This window comes from Drosophila mojavensis, unplaced genomic scaffold, assembly GCF_018153725.1.
Source record: "Drosophila mojavensis isolate 15081-1352.22 unplaced genomic scaffold, ASM1815372v1 contig_36, whole genome shotgun sequence".
NCBI lineage: Eukaryota > Metazoa > Arthropoda > Insecta > Diptera > Drosophilidae > Drosophila > Drosophila mojavensis.
Window position 1 is genome coordinate 18,854,202 of NW_025318858.1, and position 24,656 is coordinate 18,878,857.

Genomic DNA, 24,656 nt, shown 5'->3' on the forward strand with positions numbered 1-24,656 from the left:
TTATGTTTGCTTATTGTTTAAATTATTATAATAATTAGTCTAAAATACTCAATAAAGAATTGGAAAAGAGATATTACAAAACATATTTGATCTTTTATCTATATATATTTTTTATTGTTATTTTTTAAATAAAAGTTCTGGAAATAGAGGATAGAGTGAGAGGCAAGTCTTGAGAGAGCGTAAATATTATAGAATAATTATTTACTAATATTATAAATGCCAAATATTAGATAAGTTGCAATCATTGTGCTCTCTTCTAACAAAAAAAAAAAAAAAAAAAATTAAATAAAAAAAAAAAAAAAAAAAAAAAAAAAAAATAAATAAATAAGTAAAAAAAAAAGAAATAAATAAATGAAAAAATCTTCTAAAATAAACAATAAATTTTCGATTTTACCTATCAAATCTTATTTATTACAGGTCATCTAAAAGTCATGTATGCCTCTTTCTAAACATTTTTCAGTTTCTTTCTGTTGTTGTCTTTGGCATAAAACGCTATGAATATTTTAGTTAATTTGAACTTTTGCACTGGGCATCGTCTAGTTGCAGCTACAGCTCTGATTGCACCAACAACTGCTGTGGCAAGGCGAAATCAGAGACCCCGCTTTAACTTGGTTAAATCTTTAAATATTTGCCGAAATCTATTAAATACATTTGTTGGATACTATTTTGCAGGTCTTTGACTGTCGTTATGTGACCACAACGAGCGGAATGTTTGAGGCCATTTGCAATCACATTAAATATGCAACTAACAAAGGAAATCTCAGGTAAGAGGTGCAAATATCATCAAATAATTATAGAATTATAAATCACAATAATTTGTCAACAAATGATTTGAACTATGCAATTCACTTTCATGTTAGCTTGAGGCTAAATTTATAGTTACGCGAGCTATTAAAGAGAACATATAGCTCGAGTATTTATTTTGTTATTTACGCCTAAGTTAAAATTGGTTTGAAAATATATATAATAGTTTTAATTATTTAAATATATTTCATTTTAATTGAAATAAATGTATTTAAAAACATTATATATATATAAATATAATAAAAAAATACTTTAAATAATAATATGCTTAAAATATAATATGTTTAATTAAAAATAGATTTTTAGATAATATAAAATAGGTATTATTAATAAATTAAATATAATAAAAAAAAATTTCTAATTATAATAAAAAAACTATATAATTTAAAAGTATTATTTATATAACTCTTTTTTTTTTCATTTCGTATTAATTAAAAATATATGTTATATCTTTTAATATCTTTATCATTTTAGAGTTAGAATTTTCTTTTTGTAGTCTATCAAATTGCATCTCTTTCGCTGGCTATTTTGAATTTCGCTTCAATTATTGGCAAATTTTGCAATAATTAACCTGCCCGCCGCTTCATTGCCAGCTTATACTAATTAGCGAACACAAATTTCTGATCTGCCATATTGAGCGTAACGTGAAAATTGTTAAGCCTCAGATAATTTGCCGTGTCTTTAAATATGCTGTTTATGCCGGTTGGAAAATGTATGCAAAATGCATAGATATGTACATATACATATATATATATATATTCATTGACATACACACATTCACACACGCACGCACACTAATCCACTCAAATCGTTTTATTAGCATTTCGGCCGAAATGGCAGGCAAACATTTTTGGCCAGCGCTAATTGGCCATGAGCTGAACGAACGTTGAGGCTTGGCAAATATTTGCAAATTTTGGTATTCCAAAACTAAGTGTTGCGGCCGGACTATCAATTGCACTTTTGACTTTGTTGAACCTCGAAAGCCGCTTATGTGGCCAAAGTTGTTTAAGTTCGACGAACTTTGGCTCGAACTAAAATAACGAATAAATGAATATTTTAACTCGAGCCGAAATAATGAATAGATGCATTTGTATTAAACTAGCTAGATAATGTGTATATATTATTTAATAATATTTTTATTTATTTTTTTTATTTTTTTTGTTTTGCAGATCTGCTATTACAATATTTCCCCAGCGCACCGATGCGCGACATGATTATCGTATATGGAACAATCAGCTTATATCCTATGCTGGCTATAAGCAGTCCGACGGCAAAATCATAGGCGATCCCATGAATGTGGAATTCACAGAGGTAATTCGGGGTTTTAATAGAGATGAATATTTTGATGAGACTAGCTGGAATATATATTTAAGTAATATTACTTTGACTTTGCCTTGAGCTCCAGTGAAGTAGTTGGAATATATATTTAATTAATATTAATTTGACTCTACCTTGAGCTAAAGTGAATGTCATTCCGTGCAGAAATCAATTATATAGCATTCTGCATAAAGGGCTAAAGACTCCAACAGTTTGAGCCTCCCACGAGTGCCGGGCTAGGCCTATCAATGTTGCACAGCCGCTGGGCTATTCATGGAAATTGAAGCAATTTCCACAATCGTTTGCTAGCCTTTATTTATTGCCCATAATCTACCTATCAATATACGTATATGTACATATATGTATTAATGCAGATATATGTACATACATATTTCAGCATGTGTTGGCCCGCATGTTGTTGGTAAAACCAACAAGATGAGAGATCCCTTGAATCCACAATAACACAACAAATTACAGTTGAATAAATGTGTGTGTGTCTGTCTAAAGGCGTGGCACAAAAGTTGTACAAACTTCATGTAATAAATCGTATTTTAAATACGCAAAAAACCGAACAAATAACAAAGCTGTCAATAAATACTGACACACGCACATCCGCACTCACACACACACACAAACGCACTCACAGAGTCACATATGTATGCTGTCAGGATATGATGTGCTGAGTCCTCGCATGTGCACAGTGCCGGGTCGTTGATGTATTTGCATGCAAAAACGGCCCGAATGTATGTCATATATTTGTACATATGTCACTTTTTATGTTGGCTTCGATACTCATGTTGTTGCTGTTGTTGTATTTTTTATGTACATGCATAGGTCTGCACCAAACTGGGCTGGAAGGGCAAAGGCACCGAGTGGGACATATTGCCGCTGGTGGTGTCGGCCAATGGTCACGATCCGGACTACTTTGATTACCCGCCGGAGCTCATACTGGAAGTGCCGTTGAGTCATCCCAAGTAAGAGTGTGTGTGTGTGCGTGCGTGTGTGTGTTAACAGTTATGATAACAAAGCAGCTGGCTGGCTAGTTATGACACAGTGTATTTAAAGGATTCGCATCCGCATGGCAAATAACAATTTTTACTCAACTCACTCTGTCTCTCTCACTCTTTCACACTCTCTATCTCTTCGCTGCTCCACAGATTCGAGTGGTTTACTGAATTGAGCTTACGCTGGTACGCCCTGCCCGCCGTGTCCAGCATGCTGTTCGATGTGGGCGGCATTCAGTTTACGGCAACCACATTCAGCGGCTGGTACATGTCCACAGAGATTGGCTGCCGGAATTTATGCGACACAAATCGTCGCAATATGTTGGAGGTAAGTTGTCGACGCCTTAAAGCATTAAAGCTGCCTCCATAGACATATATATATATATATATATTGTAATTGCGTTATTGATAGCGTGCGCGGATTGTCCTTGCCGCATGTCCTTGATGTGTTTGTCGCCGGCGTGCGCTCTCCATGTTCCGGCATTTATTTCATTTTACACACCATAATGGTCGCGTTTCCATAAGGATATTTTACGTTTTCCCCCACCCCTTAGCCAGCCATTAATATTGTTTAATAAAAAAGGATACACCAAGAGGTGTGCAATTGTATGTAAAACGGCAGCAAACGAGGCAACGGCTACTCTATAGATCATGTTCATATACTCTACCTTTAGTGGAGAGACACTTGACTAGGTGAAGTGCTTTAAAGATGCTTTATAGAGTAGGTGAAGGTGCATCTTTTATAGAGAGGCAAGGATTTTATCAATCTAAGTGGGAAAGAAAAAAAGAAAAAATAATAAATATATAAAATAAATAAATAATAATTTGAGAAAGTAAAATGATATGATATACAAATCTTAAAGTATTTTTGAGTTAACAAACATCGTTTGCAATATAAAAGTGGTTTATTTTTTTTCATTTTATTTTTTTTAAAATATATTTTAACAAAGTGTTTTTTATTTTTTTTATTTTTTTTTTTAAATTGGATTTTATTTTTATTTTATTTGCCAAGTTTTCGACAGATTTGTATTTTCTTAATAATTATAAAAAATAAATCATTTAATGTTATATTATAAATCTTTTTATACCCTGAACCCATTGAAAATGGGAAATCAGGGTATAATGGTTTTGTGAAAAGTATGTAACAGGCAGAAGGAATCATCGCAGACCCCATAAAGTATATATATTCTTGATGAGGACGACGAGCTGAGTCGATATAGCCCTGTCCGTCTGTCCGTCCGTCCGTCCGTCCGTCCGTCCGTCCGTCCCTCCGTCCGTCCGTATGAGCAAAAGGATCTCAGAAGATATAAGAGCTAGAGAGCTGAAATTTGGCATGCATACTCGTGTATACCATAGGCAGTACAAGTTTGCTTTATTTTTTCGATAACTCATCAGATAACTTTTTTATCGAGAATAATCGAAAAATCGACATTGTTTTTTCAGCCTAGTTTGAACACTTTTAAGCCTGGAGACTTCAAATTTGCGTTGTATATAGAGTTAATAGACACAAAGATGTTGTATTTTTAGAGATTTTGGATACCACGCCCCATTCGCCCCCAATTTGTAAAAAACGCATTTCAAGTACTAGAGACTTGTGATTTGGAATGTACACACATTTTAACCATATGATTACGCTCTGAAAGTTTCATTAAGATTGTATGTCTACAAAAGAAATTATTCAACAAATAAATTCTCGTAATATTGCCCACATTGCAGCGCAGCCCAAGCGCAGCCGCTGCTTACTGCGCAGTTAGCAGAGCGCGTGCTTATAAGTGCATGTGTATGTATGTGTGCATACAAGAAGTCCAGAATGATTAGAATATCAGCTTGGAGGGTTCAGGGTATCTCTTAGTCGAGCAGTCTCGACTGGAGCCTTCTTACTTGTTTAAATCAAATTTTTCGAAATTTGTGTAGGGGCTTTATGAAGCTTAAATTTTAAGCCTATATCTAGTCATTCTTAAAAAATCCCGTTGATATCACATAAACTTCAGTGTATTTAATCTCCGGCGTGCGAAACACTTTCGCTGCTTCTCCGGGCTCTTTATCGCGTTTACTTAAACGGCATAAAGCGTTTCACTGGTAAATATTTCAGAGGCTGTGTGCACATATGAGTGCGTGTGTGTGTGTACTCGTTGTTGTGCAAGTTCGAGACAGTTTATGTGTGTGTGTACAGCTTGGGTTGTCATGGCAGCTGAGAGCCAAGGAATGTGTGCGTTTAAAAGTCGCTCGAGCGCACTTAAAGTAAATCGCATTTATCTGCCTGAATTGGGAAATCATTGAATATTGCATGCAGCCGGCACTCAGCTACGAACACGAACAGGAACATGAGCACTAATTGCTGCGAGGCAACAAATTCAAGTTATTCGAACTGCATCGAATTTTGATGAATTCGCACTTTCAATTTGGCTGGCATAATTAGTTTTCAACACGCACTTGCCATTAGCATGATTCAATTTGATGACAACATAATGCGCAGTTCACGGCAACTATATCTACGTTGTATATATGTATATACATAAATATATATGTATATATATAATGGGATATCTATGTATGTTTGTTAAGAGCTCTAAATGCACATTGGATTATATGTGATGAAAATATTATTAGGTATTTTTGAGTGAGAGATTTCATAATTAAAATTAATATTAAATGCTGAAATTAATACTGAAAATAGATTTTGATAAATCAATCCGGATTATCATATATAAATTTATAATATTCTTAATTTTGTAAAATTGCAACTAAAAACTTAGAAATTGTTTTTCGTCTGCATTGAAACTTAAATGTTTTCCCTTTCGCGGTTCTGCTGGAAAATTGAAAAGTTTTCCATTTCCTGAAATTTTAGCTAAATTATGGCCACTGTATAGCATGGCCAGAGGCAAAATCGATATAAGACCAGACCAGACCAAAGCCCAGTGACCGCAATGGGCGTGTGAACAAACGTTAGCAGCAACTTGTTGCCGAGTGGGCGTGGCAGTAGGCAGTGCAATTATCAGCTCTTGGCCACAAAAACCAAAAAATTGTAATTGAATATTAACAATGTCGCATCAGTTTAAGGGTGAACAGAGAGCGAGAGAGAGAGAGAGAGAGAGAGAGAGAGAGAGAGAGAGAGAGAGATAGAGAGTGACGTGGATAGAGAGAGAGAGAGAGAGATAGATAGAGAGATAGAGAGTGACGTGGATAGAGAGAGAGAGAGTACGACCGTAAGAGAGATTTTGCAGAACTAGAGGAGGGTTCATTGAGAAGATATGTATAACATATGCAGATCTAGAGAGTGAGGAATAGAGAATTCATTTAAAATAAGAAGCCGCAATTAAAAAAAAAAAAAACAATATATAAAGTAATACTTCAATATGTTTCTTCTGTACAAGCTAAATAATCCATACCTACATTTAACTTTTACTAACCCCAATCTCCCTTTACAGACTGTGGCGCTGAAAATGAACTTGGATACGCGTACGCCGACCTCGCTGTGGAAGGACAAGGCCGTGGTGGAAATGAATATAGCCGTGCTGCACTCGTATCAGAGCCGGAATGTGACCATTGTGGATCATCACACGGCCAGCGAGAGTTTTATGAAGCATTTCGAGAACGAGTCGAAGCTGCGGTAAGCATAAATTCGCTTCAGCCAAAAACCGATCGAGTTTCGTGCACCCGGGGCGTATACTCAATATTGCATTATTTATGCTTTACGAGCGTCCCTTATGGCATATGCGAGGCGCATGTTTATGGCCTAACGTGTTTTATTTGACTTCCGGCCTGGGCATAGGGGAAACACCTTTCAGGTGCGAATTTTATTTATTGTTTTCAATTTGCTGTCGCCGTCGTTTTATGTAAACTGCACGCGAGACACACGAATGCCGCACGAATATGTCAGGAACTTTACACGCCGCAGGCCACGGCGAGGAGCTGGCCTTATCAGTTGTTTTTGCTGCAGTTGTTCCCATCATTTTCCATAAATTATCATGGCGCAACTGTTGTCACACTTATTGCTCCCGTGTGCCATAAATTAGCCAACACCTTTCGGCACTGTGACAGGAGTTAAGCCGTTTTAATTATTAATTGGTCACAGTTGATTTTACGCTTTTATTGAATAAATCAGTTGTGATTTATGTCATTTATTAATATAATTTTTTAAATGTCTAAATAATTAATTGCTCTGGCTGTTTTGGCTATAGCGTTAAATTTATAATTTGTGATCAAGTACTTTTCGTCGAAGTAATAAAAATTATATAAAACTTTTAGAGCTATTCAACTTTTTTCATTTTCTCGTTGTCAATTGATATATTCATTTTATTTATTAAATTTAATGCAAATTGCATATTTTTGATGTTGCTAAGTGATATATTCAATTGACTTGATAAATGTAATGCAATTTAAATTGTTTGTAAACTTTAAACTTATTAAAAAGTTTGCAAAAATTAGATGCAACATATTATTCATAAAAAAAAAAAATAATTAACTATTTTTAAAAATTTTATTAAGAAAAAATTATTATTTTTTTTTTTTTTGCATGATATCTCGTTAAAATTTAAACCTCTTAAATTAACTAACAAACTTTAATGGCGTTGAATAAAATAATAAATTAAAATTTATTTTGCCTGGGAGTTTAAACATCTATTTATTTTAATTTGAATTCAGTTCAATTCCATTGCTATTGCTTAAATTTAATATTTTCTATTAAACATATTTAACCACACTTGCATGCTCTTTTGCTTCTCATAGCTAAATACAGTAAACTCATTTAATACATTAAGCTTTAAGTTACATATTTATCCAAACCTTCCCAAGTAATCAAAGCAGCGAATCAAAAAGTCATTGACAAAGTTAATCACTGTGCGATTACATCGAGATTACTTTGCCTCCGGCAAGAAGCAAAGCCTGGTTTCCGTGTGTTTACACTTCTAAATCGGGTTATTAATCGTGTTCACTTAAAGTTAAATACTGTATTTAGCGGCAGTCAAAATTAGATGAGCCAATGCTGAGAATACGCTCTTGGTTTAAGCCAGTCTGTTGGCGGGCTAAAAATACTTGGCCGTATTTCAATTAATGCCAATTTGCATTTTCTAATGCTACACACAGCGCTGCGTATCTCCATCTCTTTGGCTGCCATCAATTAGGCAATGGTTGGCGGGGAGGGCGAGGGTTGGAAGGGAGGCGGTGCCATTAGCCATTAACTGGGGCTCTGGAGCTGCTGCTCTGTGGCGTTATGTCAATTAGAGCCAATAAGCAAAAACAAAGCGGCGACCATAACAATTACTTGATATTCATCCGTTCCGTTTTCCGCTTTGTCTCGTTTGGTCGCTTAGCAATGGTTGCCCAGCGGATTGGATATGGATTGTGCCGCCGTTATCTGGTTCGATAACGCCCGTGTTTCATCAGGAGATGGCGCTGTACTATTTGAAGCCGTCGTTTGAGTATCAGGATCCCGCCTGGCGCACTCACATCTGGAAAAAGGGACGCGGCGAGAGCAAAGGCAAAAAGCCAAGACGTAAATTCAATTTTAAACAAATCGCTCGGTAAGTACGCTTACTTACCATTTACCTAAACAGCGCGACCTTTGACTTTTTCTCTGTGCCAATCATGTAATTGTGTGCGTATGCGTGTGCTTGTATGCCTTTGTCTGTGTGTGTGTGACGTGCCACACGACACAGCATCAGCAGGGATTAGCTCTTAAGTAGATTACATGGATTCTGGTTTATTGCTACCAGTTGCCAGTCTTCATTCTCTTGCCTCGGCTCAGCTGGCCATTCGCTGTCAACTGTCCTGGAAAATTTGATGCATTTTCAGCTGATTTTCCAGCTTGAGCCATTGTGTATTTTAACTGCATAACATAATGAAGATTATACAAATTTGCAGCGAGCAATAAACATTTCTGTATATGGTATATTCACTTTATGGAAAATTTTGCAGCTTGATAAAATAGTTGCACTATTATTACTCTTAGGCCCAGTCACGTGTTAACATATTGTTAATTAGTTTTACAGCTGCCATTTGAATATTGACTCTGGCTCAATTATTAAATATAATTATTATCGAATTTTGCTACACATTTTGTGATTGGCTTCCCATGTAACAGTTCAATTTGCTGTTTAACTCAAAGGAAGTCCAAGTACTTTCTGATAAGCTAAATATTTGATTTTACATGCTATTATGCATCATGTGTTTACCCACAACAAATGAGCAAACTAAGTGCTTTAGTAATTAATTGCAGATCGAGCAGCTTATAGCAATATGAGATAAAATAAAAAAAAAATAAAAAAAAAATTTATAAAATATGAATTGCATTATTACAAAACTTTTAATTAATTTTTATAATAAAAATTTTATTTAAATTAAATATCAAAATTAAAATGAATAAAAACATAAAATGCGCAAATATAAAAAAAATAAATTAATTACAGAGAAAAATGTTTATCAAATTATTTTTATTTTGATTTGATTATAAAATGACATTAATGCCATTAGTCAAGGTGTTCATTTCATTTCAATTATAAATTATGTATTATACATATTATATTACATTGCTGCTGTTAATTGAAGCCCATGTTTCAAACGTATGGATGCCATAACTCAACTGCAGCTTTAGCTCATTTATTATTTAATATCTTATTATACAGCTCACCAAATTGCTACAAGATTCAAGTAATCAATCTGGCTTAAGCTATTCAATTTTCATTGTTTAATATTCGTAAGGTATCCAGAACAGGTAATTAACTGTAACTCAGCTGAAAGCTCATTGCCAATGCTTTGTTTAGTCGCCAATGCAGTTAACCAATCAGCAATTATAGCCAGCTGGAGCAGATATAAAAAATAAATTGCATTAATCAACAGCTACAGATTGTTGCTCAATGTATTGGAAAGAACAAAATAAAATAAACAAAATAATAATTATTTAATGAGTGCACTTTAAATCGTTACGATTTAATGAAGTTGTTGACGTTCGTTTTCACATTTTCATAAGCTAATTATATTTTAATTTATTTCAACCGTTCGGCAGGCGAGTTGAGTTTTATTTCGCAAAACCTACTATACATATATATATATATATAGTCGATATATTTACAGATTATTGCTCTGCTGTTAACTGTCAAAATGGTAAAAATGAATTACATTAAAAAGTTGTCAATTAACATGCTTAAATCGTTATTTATGCAAATGCTTATACATACACACACACACACACACACACACAGGTACTCTCACACACATATTCACTCTCTTACATACGCTTTGCATTTAAAACGAGCTTGGGTGAACTTTTTATCAATGCTTAAATGAATTGCAAAATGCATAATACATACACAGTGTGTGTGTGTGTGTGTGTCGCTTTTATAATTAAGTTTAATTGTTTCAACACGCGCTCTGCTCGGCACGTCGACTGATGAAATGGAATTAAATCAGTGCTGACATCGACAACTTTATGAAAAATCAAATTATGTTGCGCACAAAAGTATGCAACGAAATGTGCGCCAGGCAGCCATATTGAATTACAGTTAAACTGCCTATAAGCAGCAGCACACACACACACACAACACCTACACAGTCTTTCTCTTAGGCTTAAGTAGTAGCTCGGCATACATTACGAACAGCAGTTGAGCAACAATGGCCTCATGAGCCATGAGGCTCTAGCCAAAACTGACTCTGTAAATTGTATGAGTCAAGCAGAGGCACATCGAACAGCTAAGCTGCTCTATATGCTGCCCTGCCCTTTCGTTTTATTTCACATTTTTAGACGTTGCATTAAAGTTTCATGTGCTCAGCTAGAACAAATCATAGAAGCTGTTTGGATTCGAGAAACACGATGGCAGCAACGCCTGCTGCTGCTGTTGTGCAATAAAAGTGTGTGAGTGTGTGTGTGTGAGTATGTGTGTGCTACATACATCCTTTAAGCAATTTATGCCATATTTCTAGACTATTTTCCAATTATATGGCATGCCAATCAAAACAGATCCCACATCGCTGTGAGCGAGCTCTGCTCCTGAGTCTCTTTAAAGAGCTACTTGAATATGCATAGCTAGTTAACTACACACACATACACACACACAAACAGTCATTTAAGCCGCCTTTCTCTCTTGCTTGCAGCGCTGTAAAATTTACATCGAAATTATTTGGACGCGCTCTCTCGAAGCGCATCAAGGCAACAGTCTTATATGCCACCGAGACGGGCAAATCGGAGCAATATGCCAAGCAATTGTGTGAGCTGCTGGGACATGCGTTCAATGCGCAGGTGAGTTTAAGTTAAAACTATATACATTAACAGTTAAAGCAGCAATCAAGTCTCTATTCAAAAATTCATAATTTTGATCTTAAATTTGTACTGAAATGATTAAAATGCAAATATTAAGCATACGACATCTTCAACAAAATATCAGCCCTAATTTGACATTAAAGCAAAACAGAGCACTCTGGACCATATAAAAATAAACAGCAACCTGCGACCTATACCAAAATGCCATATTACACAAATTAGCATAAGCCCAAAATGTGGCAGGTAAATTTTTGGCAGCTTAGTCCACAGGTAGGTGGGTGTATGTGTGTGTGTGTGTGTGTGAAAGCGGATGCTGGTATAAAAAGCAGCTGTCTATCGTTTGGAAAACTAGATAGCACCTGTGACAAACTACACACACACAGGCACACTCATCCACACACACACATACACACACACACACACAAACACACAGGCACACTCAACCATTCACCATTCAGCTAGCTCATTTAGGCTGTTTGCGTGTTTTAACCAGGTCAAAGCTACTAATGACCAGAAAAGTGTTGGTTGAAGCAAGTTTCCCGGTTTGATTACGCCCACTGCTAGACTAAATTGTTTACCCATCTAGATATATTGCATGTCCGACTATGATATATCCTCCATTGAGCACGAGGCGTTGCTAATTGTTGTTGCCTCCACCTTTGGCAATGGAGATCCGCCGGAAAATGGCGAGGTGAGTTTCAGCATAAGTGCCTGACCATTGATCATCGGCTAAGTAGTTAATTAATGTCTGAGCTCAGCCAGCGCTAATGACATCAAATGTGAACTTTTGTGCTTACAGCTCTTCTCACAGGAATTGTATGCCATGCGCATACAGGAGTCGGGCGAGCACGGCCTACACGATTCCAGGTGAGTCTCTGGGCCAATAAATTTCCATGCCTTTAACTTTGACCTCGCCCGTTGTTGGCTATTGTGCGTTCGCTTTTTTCCTTTTTTTTTTTTTCATTCTTTATTTGCCTTGTGCTAACTGCGTCGCTCTGCATAAATTTCATATAAATCAATTTGGCTGGCTGCTTGCTCAATATTGGCAACACGGCAACTGCGATGGCTCAAGTTTGTTGTAGACGGCTCAGTTTTATAAATGAGGGTGTCTAAAAGGTCTGCAGCTAAATTGCTTTTTAAGCAAGAATTGCATAATTTGTAAGCCATTTGCCTTTTATTATCTGCCCTACAATGTTTTTTATTTCCTCCTTTTTTTTAATTCAAAAGCTTATCTCAATTTGTTGTACAATTTTTTGTTCATTTCAGGTTAATTTTATATTTTTATTTGAAGCTAAAAAATGTTGTCCAGTAATCTAAATTTTAAAAGTTATAGTAAATAACTTTAAATATATTTTTTAATAGAATTTGCATTTATTTGTATTTTTTAGTTCGACTTTATTAAGCTTCAACTTTTAATACTATTTAATATTAATATTTTTTGTCTTGAATTTTTATATATATTATATTAATATTTTTTAAATTTTATTTACTTATATTTTTTTTTAATTAAAAAAAAATAAATAATTAAAAGAAATTTTAATTTTTTAGTTTTGGAAATGAGCAGTATTTATTCATTATTTTTTAATTATAAATTTTTTTGTGCTATTAATAAGAGAAAAAAAAAACCCGCCTAATAAAACTCATATGCTAATTTAATGAAAATTTCAAGAGAAAATTCTACTCCAATTAAATTCAACTTCTGAATTCAATTTGTATATAATTCTATCATTAAATTTGGTCCACATAATTTTCTTTAATACTTTTATTTTTTTTTTTTTTACAATTTCACTCAAATTTAGTATTACAAAAAATTAATTACATTTTGCCTTTGGCTCTGCCAAATTAATTTCTTCAAGAAGTATTTTGGTTGAATTTGGGTCGCAATTTTGATGACACATATTTCATGCCCATATTATTAATTGGCATTGCTGGCTCTAGCCGTAATTCGTTTTCGTTTTTATTTTTATTATTTATTTTGTTGTTGTTGAATTTTATATTTTGGTAACCATGCCAGCAGATGCTTTAAAGCACAAACACACACAGACACGCACACACATGGATACACTCGCACACACGCGACCATTAAGAGTGTGCCGCTTGGGAGCGCCGCCAAATCCGCGCAATTTCCCTTGGCCCACCGCACCGCAGCCCAAACAATAACAATAATTTTGTTATTTCGATATTTCCGAGGAGTGTGTGTGTGTGTGAGTGTGAGTGAGTGTGTAGGCATTACATATGACATGAGTAAGCTATACTCTATGAAAATGTAAATGGAGCATGATGAATTGGGGGTTGAGCAAGACAAAGAGAGAGGGAGAGTGAATGAGAGTGAGAGGGAGCTGCTTTTATGTCTGTTAAATTCTTAAGAAACTTTTATAGTTTCGGTCAAAAATTAAAATTGTTTAGCTGTCTTTGGTCATACTAAAAATGTTGTTTTACATTATTAAAAATTTCCCTTTTCTTAGCTGTTTTTTAGGGTATTTCTTTCGTTGTTCTGCCTTAAAAGTCGTTTTGTTTGCTTTTTTTATTTAAGGATGTAAAGGGGATTTCCGCTTGACAGCTTTGACAACTTACTGTGCAAACACACACGCACGCACACACATACAAACTCACATATACCATTGCTCACACATGTCTAAATTTATACGACGGTAGAGCTGCTGTTCTTGAAGATGAAATTGAAAATTCATATGAAAGATGTGCAGACTGTTAAAACATATTGACAGCAATATAAATACATACATACACACATATGTATGTATGTTGGCATATTTGGCAATTCAATAAAGGCTGATAAGCATCAACAGTTATGAAAATGTCCTGCGGCTGTTTTGAATAGACTCCTTTTGCGACTCCCGTGAATTCATTTTTTTTTCTTTTAATATTAAATATTTTATTTATTATTCAATATTAGCAAGGTAAAATGAATACACGCATAATTTGCTGTTTACTGAGCCGTAGATTGCTCTCTTCGCTTGTTGATTCACTCATTTTATTTTTATTTTTACTTTTATTTTCATTGTATTTTTCCCAAAAAGTTCCTTTGGATGATTTTTCCATTGTGCCAAGCACTCAGCATAAATCAATTAATATGATTTATTATTGCACTCCGAGATGAGCTTCGTATATTGTATTAGCCACGCTTCGGATTTTCCTTTTTGGCTAATGCATATATAAATCAGAGTGGCTGACGTTAATTAGCTGGCAATTTGTGATTTAATAACTGATAAGTGGCTGCTCATTAGCCAGCCAATTGAATATATTTCGATGTGTTGGCTAAGAGATGAGCCATCAGCTATCATTTGGCATCGGAGGGGGCGTGGGGCGTGGGGCGGGGCGCCAGCAACAGCTGAACTGAGCTTCCCTCAGGCATCTTTCATTTTCGAATGGGACGCTGCTCTTCCGGCTCATTGGTTGGCCCGCCCGAGTCCGGAATCTGTGCTTGGCCTGTTAATTGTTTGCCTCAATTGATTTCGTGCTTAAAGTCAGGGAATGCGAAAAGTTTCGCCGGCAAGTTGCTGCTGCCGCTTGTTGTGCGCCATGTGGCAAGATGTTGAGTGGCATTAAAAGTTTACAAGCTAGTTGCCCAATAGTTTACAAATAGTTTAAGTGCAGCCAGCGAGCAGCCAGCAGCTGCAAATGCAAATTGCATTTTGGGCCAACTTTAATTCAATGTTCGCTTCCGCATTCTCGCCCTTCTCTGCGACCCGCCTAGTTCAGCCACGCCCTGCAACAGTTCTGTTATTAATTGCATTACATTTGCAAGTGGTGCGCTGTTAATTTGATTGTGTGCGCAGCACATTAAATAAACATTTCACATCATCATTTCGGCCTGGGCTGGTCTGGTCTGGGCTGGGCTCAAAAGTGCACAGTCATCAGAGTGGCCTTTGGCCCGTGTCGGCCTTGTCTTGAGCCCTGCCGCTGTCGCAGCTCCTGTGTTTGTCAGCTCAAGTGACTCACTTAATTGCTGTCTATTATGCCATCAACGCTTGTAAGTGTCCCTTCAAGTGCCAAGCAGGACAGGTTGCTTATCTATTTGCCCTATGTGTGTGTGTGTTGTGTTAGTGTGTGTGTCGTGTCAGTGTGTCAGCGTCACACTGCCAAGCAGCATCCGCATCCTGCAAGTTGCAACTGCCGCTGCTTGAGCACACAAGTGCCACTTAGCCAGTTAGACATAATCATCATCATTATTAGCAGCATCATTGCTGCTGGGGAATCGCACAGTAGCTGTCCTCATAGCTTCTTTTATGATGATGCTACCTATCAACTCACAATTACTTTACTTTACATAATGCGCCACTAAAGTAACTCAAATTGCATTATCAACATCAACTCAGGGAGATAATGTCATCAAGTTTATACTGAATTCAAGACTTGAATGCGTATATTAAATATTTAATATTAATATATCATTTAAATATATAATTATTTATATTTATATGCACACTTTGTGAAATATCAACTAAGGAGAGAACTTAAACTAATTAATAAATAATTATTTTTGGATGTAGTCCGAAGGGATTAGAGCCTAATCTCTCTCTATATAGTACAATTTGGCTATAACGACGTCACTTATAGTTTCCGTATGGTTATTAGCATGAAAATTCTGGTCTTCAGACAAACATTTATTAGCAAACTTATACAGTTATAGCGTCTTCCGGCTATAACGACGGTCCCTTGAGCTTCGCTATAGCCGGATTCTACTGTAATTATTTATATTGACAATTATTTGTTTATGAATAATTAAAATGCAAATTGTGTTACTTTCCAGAATAATTAAATATTTGCAATGGCTAAACATTTACACCCAAGATGCACGAAATCTTATTATAATCCTATCAATATTATGAATTAATAGTATGTAAATCGGATAAACTTAGTCAAATTCTCCTTCAGCTACATTTCAATAGATCAGCTAAGTGCCAAGGCTTTACGGCGCACATTTTTAATTCGTATCGTAAACGCTTCAGCACTTCTCAACAGCATTTCGAGTGCACAAAATAATTACAAACGCAACTCGTCCAGGGGGAGGCACTTGGCCCCAAGTGGGGCAGCAAAAGGCAAGGAGCGAAAAAATAGTGTTGCCCGCTTTTGGGCACTGGGCGAATTTATGATGGCGTGTCCGGAAAGAGAAACAGCCAATTTAGAGAACGGTTTGCCAGCGTTTTAATTATGCCACAGTATGTCTCTCTCTCCCTCTCTCTCTCTCTCTTGCTAGCTCTTCTCTCTCTTTCTAACTCTGCTCGTAGTTAGCACTTAAATTTTCCGCTCTTGCCTTGTTTACCTTTTCGGCTGTTTTATTGCAGCTGCACTACCTGTGCCACGTGCCACCTGCTGCCCACCACTTGCCACCTGCCACCGGCTCTAGCTGTTGCACGGCTGTAAATTACGACACTCTTTTCACGCCAAGCTGCACTTTTGGGTTCTCGCAAGCTCATGAAGCTTAAGCTTCATCCTGTGCTACAGCGATACTCGAGGTGTATCAAGGATAACTCTGCGTTGTTTCTCTGTCTGTGTCTGTCAGCGCGTCTCTCTGTTTATTTGTCTGTGTGCTGATTCTATTGCTGTTCTTGTTGTTGTTGCTGCTGCTGTTGCAGTTGTTGCTCTTGCGATTCAGTTGATAGGCAGCACGCAGCTGAGCAACTTAACGCTTTGCTACCTTGATGAATTGCACATGCTTAGCTTTGGCACTGTGGAGCTGACAGCAGCAGAAACAAATAAAAATATAAAAAATTTATAAAATACAGCTGGAAATAAATGGGATAATTTTCGCAATTTTCTGGCATTTACAATTTTTTTTTTTGAAATTCAAATTTAATGGAATCTTCAAATATTTCCATTGGAGAAAATAAACCATACACAAATATTTTTCGAGCTTGAAATCATCGAAAAATTTAATATTTATTAATAATTAATTGTCGCAGGCAATTGTAAAATAATTGTAATATTAAATAAAGCCAGCTTTACTTAGGACATTGAAAAGTAATTGGAATATTAAGTATTTGTAATTCTAAGAAATTTTTCTGATTCATTTGAGTTATTAAAATGAAAATGAAAACAAAATATATATTTCCAGGAATATTGAGGACTGAATAAATGTCAATTGAAGTCGTTTATTTTTATTTTATCTTTTATTTTAATAGAGCTAAGATAATTTAAATATCAATGGTTTATGCCTTGGGCTCGTCAAAATAATTTTGAATATAATTTTGATTATAAAGCTCAATTTTTTCCAAAAAAATGAGATGTGAGAATATTAGAGAGGGATAAGATATTGTTTGAACTTCTTATATATAAATGGATTGAATTGAAACAAAAATATTTTTGTTTGTTTTGTTTTTGTATTAAGTACTTTATCTTTTGCTTAACAAAATAATATGACGAAATTTCTTTTTATTGATGGAAATAAAAAATTGTTTTTATTTATAATTAGTTTGTTTTTATATGATAATTATTATTTGAACTTTTTAATAGATATTTTGTTTTTATTTTTTAAACTTACTATTATTTACATAATTTAAAAAAGTTACAAAATAATAATAGTTTATTGTGTAGTGTTAAGTAAGTTTATAGTGGGCTATCATATTTATAAAGTGCGAACTAATTGATTTTATAAATTGTTTTCAATTTGATGATTAAGAATTTATAATTCTTTAATATTGATTGAAAATTGTTCTTTGTTTTATATAGTGTCGACGACTTGAAAATGTCTTCGTTTTATTAAAAACTATTGACACATTTCTCATCCGCTGGCTGACACAAATGCAGAGCTCTTTATCTTTAGTCTGGCTTAAGGCCATCAGCCAGCTGTGTGCAGCATGCTGTTAACAAGTTCTTACAGCGTGTAAGCAGCAGCGGCTTAGCAGCGGCAGCAGAGGCAGCAACAGAGGGATGGCCAACACTTGGCAGCTGATTATGGGGCGGCCAACAGGTTTTTACGACGCGCCAAAGCCATAAACTTTTGACCCAAAGCTAAGCTGAGCAGCAGCTCAAATAGTTTTAAACGCATTTGCCAACAGACGAGATGTGGATTGGATGCTGCTGCGGCGAGGATAAGGCAAAGCCAGCTGCATCTGGCAGCGGCCTGGTGGCTGCTCGTTGCGGATATTTGTGCGATTCTCTGTGCTGTCTTCTTTAAAAACTGCCACTGTTCATTGTTGAATCATCGCTCAACGTGTGGATGGACGTATTGTGCGGCGGCAGCGGGGTTCATCTTCAGTTAGCTGCAGGCAGACGCCACATGCTGTGTGTTATGCTGCGGCGGCTGCTGCTGTTGCTCCTGCTCCTGGTCCTAGTCCTGCTGCTGTTGCTGCTGCTGCGGCTGCTTCTGACGAGCTGCTGACGAGCGGATGATTACGCTTTTTAGCAATTGCTTTGCCTTGCCTTGCCTTGCCTTGCCTTGTTTTCTATCTAAATTCCAGCCCAATAACCCAGCTCCACATTTCGTAGCCCAGTCCAAGGCGAGGCCTCCTTCTTCCTTGTGCTCATTTTGCTTGAGTTTTTTATTTTCGTATCTCTTTTTTTTCTGCCCACTTTGGCTACATCAAATGACAAGCGTAATAAATGTTGTGCTGTCAGTTATGTGTATGTGTGTGCTTGTGTATGTGTGTGTGTTTGTTGCTCTTTTTGTTGCCATCTTTTTGCCGTGTCCTTTGCCTTTGTCATGGGATAACAAGAGGCGCTTGGCTCACGCCCACGCCTTTTGTTTGGCCGCCTTTTGTGAAATTTATTACGAGCTGAGCACGCAAGAAAACGCAACATTTCAATTTCTAACTAGCTTTGTCGTCCCCCTCTCTCACTCTCTATCTTCCTGTCGCTCTGCGATTAGCATGGGTGTCAGCTCATCCAAGTCCTTCATGAAGGCCAACTCACGGCAGGACTTTATGAAATTGCCGCTGCAACAAGTCAAGAAGATCGACCGCTGGGACTCCCTGCGCGGCTCCACCTCGGACACCTTTACGGACGAGACCTTTGGACCGCTCTCCAATGTCCGCTTCGCCGTCTTTGCGCTCGGTTCGTCAGCCTATCCGAACTTCTGCGCCTTCGGCCAGTACGTGGACAACATTCTGGGCGAGCTGGGCGGTGAGCGTCTGCTGAAGATTGCCTACGGCGACGAAATGTGCGGCCAGGAGCAGTCGTTCCGCAAGTGGGCCCCGGAGGTGTTCAAGGTGAGTCCTGAAAATAAAATATGTATCAATTTTTTACCAAATCTCAAATTTAATTAGAATTACTTTAAAAATTAAAAAGAAAGTGAAATATACTAATTTAATGTGAAAATTTAGTAAAATAGGTAAAATAATTTGAAATAACATTAAAAAAAAACAAACATTTTAATTTTTTTTTATTTATTTATACAAAATAAATAAAAAATAAATTTTAGAGTAAATCTTGAATTAAATTATAAATTGTTTAATTGACATCCACTAATTAAATGTCATTATTTAGTCAACAAATAAATTTAAGTAAACAATAAAAAATATGATAAAATAATTAATAAAATAAAATAAATTTAATATTCATCTCATTCACCTGCAGCTAGCCTGTGAGACCTTTTGCTTGGACCCGGATCAGAGTCTGTCGGATGCTTCGCTGGCGTTGCAAAACGAATCGCTGACCGTGAACAATGTGCGCCTGGTGCCGTCGGTCAGCAAGGTGTCTCTGGACGTGGCGCTGTCGAAGTACCACAACAAGAAGGTGCACTGCTGCAAGATCAAGGAGCAGCCGCACAATCTGACCAAGCTGAGCGAGGGCGCCAAGACGACGATGCTCTTGGAGATTTGTGCGCCAGGGCTGGAGTACGAGCCGGGCGATCATGTGGGCATCTTTCCGGCAAATCGCGCGGAGCTGGTGGACGGGCTGTTGCAGCGTTTGGTGGGAGTGGACAATCCGGACGAGGTGCTCCAGCTGCAGTTGCTCAAGGAGAAGCAGACCTCGAACGGCATCTTCAAGTGCTGGGAGCAGCACGACAAAATACCCGCCGATACGCTGCGCAATCTGCTGGCTCGCTTCTTCGATCTGACCACGCCACCGTCGAGGCAGCTGCTCACGCTGCTCGCTGGCTTCTGCGACGACAATGCGGACACGGAGCGACTGCAGCTGCTGGTTACCGATTCGTCAGCCTACGAGGACTGGCGTCATTGGCGTCTGCCCCACCTTCTGGATGTGCTGGAGGAGTTCCCTTCGTGTCGACCGCCTGCTTCCCTGGTGCTGGCTCATCTGACGCCGCTGCAGCCGCGCTTCTACTCGATCTCATCGTCGCCACGTCGGGTCAGCGATGAGATCCATCTGACCGTGGCCATTGTCAGGTACCGTTGCGAGGATGGCCAAGGCGACGAGCGCTACGGCGTCTGCTCCAACTACTTGGCCGGCCTGAAAGCCAACGACGAGCTGTATATGTTCGTCCGCAGCGCCTTGGGCTTCCATTTGCCGGCGGATCGCAGTCGGCCAGTGGTGCTCATTGGACCTGGCACTGGCATTGCGCCTTTCCGCTCCTTCTGGCAGGAGTTCCAGGTGCTGCGCGAGGTGGATACCGCAACGTCGTTGCCAAAGCTCTGGCTCTTCTTTGGCTGTCGCAATCGCGACGTGGATCTCTATGCCGAGGAGAAGGCCCAATTGTTGCAGGATCAAATCATGGATCGCGTGTTTCTAGCGCTCTCAAGGGAACCAGATATACCGAAGGTAAGTTTGAATTAGGGTCTGAGCTGAGGAATAGAAAGTTTATTAGTGTTGGAGAAGAAATTTATACATATAAATTTATGATGGGATGTCAATAGAATAAGAATATATACATATATATGGTTTAGGGCATAATTAAATGTATTTATTTTTAATAAATGGTCAAATGTATTTTAAGTATTTGGCACCTATGCAGCCTTCTAATATTAAAGCCTTAAATAATTTAAAAATAAAAGTCAAATTTCACTTCCATATTTTTCTATTTTCTATTTCCAAAAAAATATTTACCACAAATATATATGTTTATTTTGGTACTATTTATTGATCATATTCTTTATTTAAAGAATAAGACATTTATCCGAAATTTACAAAAAATTAACAAATTATTTATTTAAAAGTATTTACCTCAAATATATATTTTTATTTTATACCATTAATATGATAATATTTTTTTGTTTGAGGAATAATATATTTATCAAAAATTTGCAGAGTATTTAAAAATTATGAATATATAATTTCAAAATTAAGGGCAAATTTCACGTATTTATTGAAAATATATATATATATATATTTTTTTTTTTACATATTCAAATTATTTATTTATAGAAAGCAACATTTATCAACATATTACAAAATATTTACGTATTATTTAAACAAATTAAAGACAAATTTAATTTCCATAATATCCTATTTTTTTTTTTCACTAAATTATTTATAATTTAATTGTTACTCTTTCCTTTGTACCTAAACTTGTGTAACTTAAATTGCATTAGAAAATGTTCGCATCACAGATTTTTTAGCCTAAGCAAATATTTGTTACAGAAGTCCAGACAGTCAATCGGGTGGAGGAGGGGGGCGTGCGGTCTGTCCTTTACCTTTCCCGTCATTTGATGCAAGTTTTTCTCTGCTCGTCTCTTTGCTTGCAGACATATGTACAGGATCTGATTGAACAGGAATTTGATTCGCTGTACAAGCTGATTGTGCTGGAGCGGGGACATGTTTACGTTTGCGGCGATGTCACAATGGCCGAGCATGTTTATCAGACCATCAGGTGAGTTGCGAGCGAGACCGAGAGCCGACGTTAGTTCGTACTAGTTTTCCGTTTGGCTTGATTGCCTTTCTGTTCCCGCCGGAGCGGGAATGGGGCGTTGCTCTACTGGGAATTTATTTTCAAATGCTTTGCGGTCGTTTTGCCATCGTTTTTCTGTTTTCTTCTCTTATTATTTCGTGTGCTGTTTGACTGTTTTTCTATTTTCTTTGCGAGCCCTTGATTACGTGCATTATTGTGACATATGCTGCTATAGCTACAGCAGCTGTGGTGGGTGTGGCAACTCCTAACACCACTACTACTACTAGGCACACACACATTCTGTATTGATAGATGGCATATGGTCAGAATAATTTGTGCTTCTCATATCAATTCATTCGCACTGAGCCACTTTGTTCGACGATGTCTTTGACTGCCTCTCTTAATCCTAAGCGGTTTATGTTAATTGAAATTGCTTGAGCAAATTATGTGCTGTGTACTTAACAAAAAATCGGGAGAGCCCTATAGGTGATATAGTCAGAGAATTAATGAATATTTATTGGATGCCTGATGACAATAATGTAGTGTAATATAATTTTTAAAAATTACATGAGCAATTTTCTTAAATTTTAATAAACAAAAAACTTGCTATACACATAGTATACAAAAAGCAAAAAAAAACAAGTAAGAAGGCTCTAGTCGAGACTGCTCGACTAGGAGATACCCTGAACCCTCTAAGCTGATATTCTAATCATTCTGCACTTTTATGCACACACACATACACATGCATCCACACGCACGCATAAGCCTGCGCTCTGCTAACTGCGCAGTAAGCAGCGACTGCGCTTGGGCTGCGCTGCAGTGTGGGCAATATTATGAGAATTTATTTGTTGAATAATTTCTTTTGTAGACATAAGATCTTAATGAAACTTTCAGAGCGTAATTATATGGTGAATACGTGTGTACATTCCAAAGCACATGTCTCTAGTACTTGAAATGCGTTTATATCCATTAACTTTATATACAACCCAAATTTGAAGACTCCAGGTCTAAAAATGTTCAAATTAGGCTGAAAAAACAAAATCAATTTTTCGATTATTCCCGATAAAAAAGTTATCGGACGATTTATCGAAAAAATAAAGCAAACTCGTACTGCGTATGGTACTCACGAGTATGCATGCCAAATTTCAGCTCTCTAGCTCTTATAACTTCTGAGATCGACGCACTCATACGGACGGACGGACGGACGGACGGACGGACGGACGGACGGACAGACGGACAGGGCTATATCGACTCAGCTCGTCACGCTGATCAAGAATATATATACTTTGTGGGGTCTGCCACGCCTCCTTCTGCCCGTTACATACTTTTTCACAAAACCATTATACCCTGATTTCCCATTTTCAATGGGTTCAGGGTATAAAAAAAAAAATGTATATCGTAATATATTTTAATTCATAAAAAATTATATATTTTTTTAGTAAATAAATTGATAAATATATATAAATTATAATAAAAATAATAATATATACAATATATTTATTTATTTAATATGAATTTTAGTTTACATATATATAGGAAAATGATAATAATAATAATAATAATAATAATAATAATAATATACAGACACCAAGTGATTAAACTTCAAAGCGAATGTAAACGACATTTCCCTTATTTGAAATGTAATTATTTTCTTATATAATTATGCTGTTCTATAATTATGCCGTTAATTCTCTTAATTTGCGTCTCACTCATTTTATTTGTTTACCAAACAAAACTTTAATTCAGCAAAGTGCTTCGTTTTCAGGCACACACACACACATACATAAACGCATATATAGTTTAAAATATTTATTTCTTTTCTTGCTTTTGCAACAGAAAATGCATTGCCGGTAAGGAGCAAAAGACCGAGGCGGAAGTTGAGACATTTTTGCTCACATTGCGCGTAAGTATCCTTCAACTGGCGCAACTTAAACTGCACGTATAAATAACATAAAGCAACTGTGCGAGTGCCAGTGTGAGTGTGAGACAGTTCGCTTCCGTCGCCACAAGCGGGGGCCACGGGGCGTATGCGCATTTTATGCGACCTTAGCTACTAAGAGCGGAAAAGCGGGCGAAACTTTGCTCGGTGTTCGCAGTTCCTTCAGCTGCATAAATACAATATTTGTGTGTAGTTGTAAAAAATGCAAACGTTTTGTTGCCAGTTACAGCTGCTTTGCTGCTTGATACTCTGTTTGCACAGCGAGTGGGGTAGATGAGTTAGTTTTTGACAGATAATGAAATGTTAAAATTAAAGAAATAAAACATTTTTAAGGTAAAAAAAGCAAAAAAAAAAATAAAAAATTAAAAAATAAAAAATTAAAAAAAAAATTTTTAATATAAGTTGAAAATATTTGACAAATAAGTAACAATTATAGATTTTCTGAAAGGCAATATTTCAATTGAAATTGAAATTTACTCATTTACTGTTCGTCTCTTGATGACATTGTAGTTGAGTATCGATGGTAGTATAGTTAAGTATCGATAACATTCTAGTTAATAATCGATAGTTCATTGCAGTGCTATTGGCCTTTTA

The 24,656-nt window shown here is 36.6% G+C and overlaps 1 protein-coding gene across 3 annotated transcripts in view; it reads left to right on the forward strand.

Annotated features, from left to right (window-relative positions):
* The window catches only part of LOC6577282 (nitric oxide synthase), a 46,993-nt gene that overhangs the window by 21,781 nt on the left and 556 nt on the right, over positions 1 to 24,656 (forward strand). For all 3 annotated transcript variants that reach the window (XM_044009066.1, XM_002003213.4, XM_044009067.1), the window contains exons 6-18: positions 673 to 764; positions 1,974 to 2,115; positions 2,956 to 3,095; positions 3,279 to 3,453; positions 6,554 to 6,735; positions 8,438 to 8,647; positions 11,214 to 11,358; positions 11,966 to 12,070; positions 12,179 to 12,246; positions 19,208 to 19,547; positions 19,915 to 21,057; positions 21,981 to 22,105; positions 23,960 to 24,026. In XM_044009066.1, the coding sequence (XP_043865001.1) occupies positions 673 to 764; positions 1,974 to 2,115; positions 2,956 to 3,095; positions 3,279 to 3,453; positions 6,554 to 6,735; positions 8,438 to 8,647; positions 11,214 to 11,358; positions 11,966 to 12,070; positions 12,179 to 12,246; positions 19,208 to 19,547; positions 19,915 to 21,057; positions 21,981 to 22,105; positions 23,960 to 24,026 (2,934 nt within the window). The remainder of the gene's footprint in view (positions 1 to 672; positions 765 to 1,973; positions 2,116 to 2,955; positions 3,096 to 3,278; positions 3,454 to 6,553; positions 6,736 to 8,437; positions 8,648 to 11,213; positions 11,359 to 11,965; positions 12,071 to 12,178; positions 12,247 to 19,207; positions 19,548 to 19,914; positions 21,058 to 21,980; positions 22,106 to 23,959; positions 24,027 to 24,656) is intronic.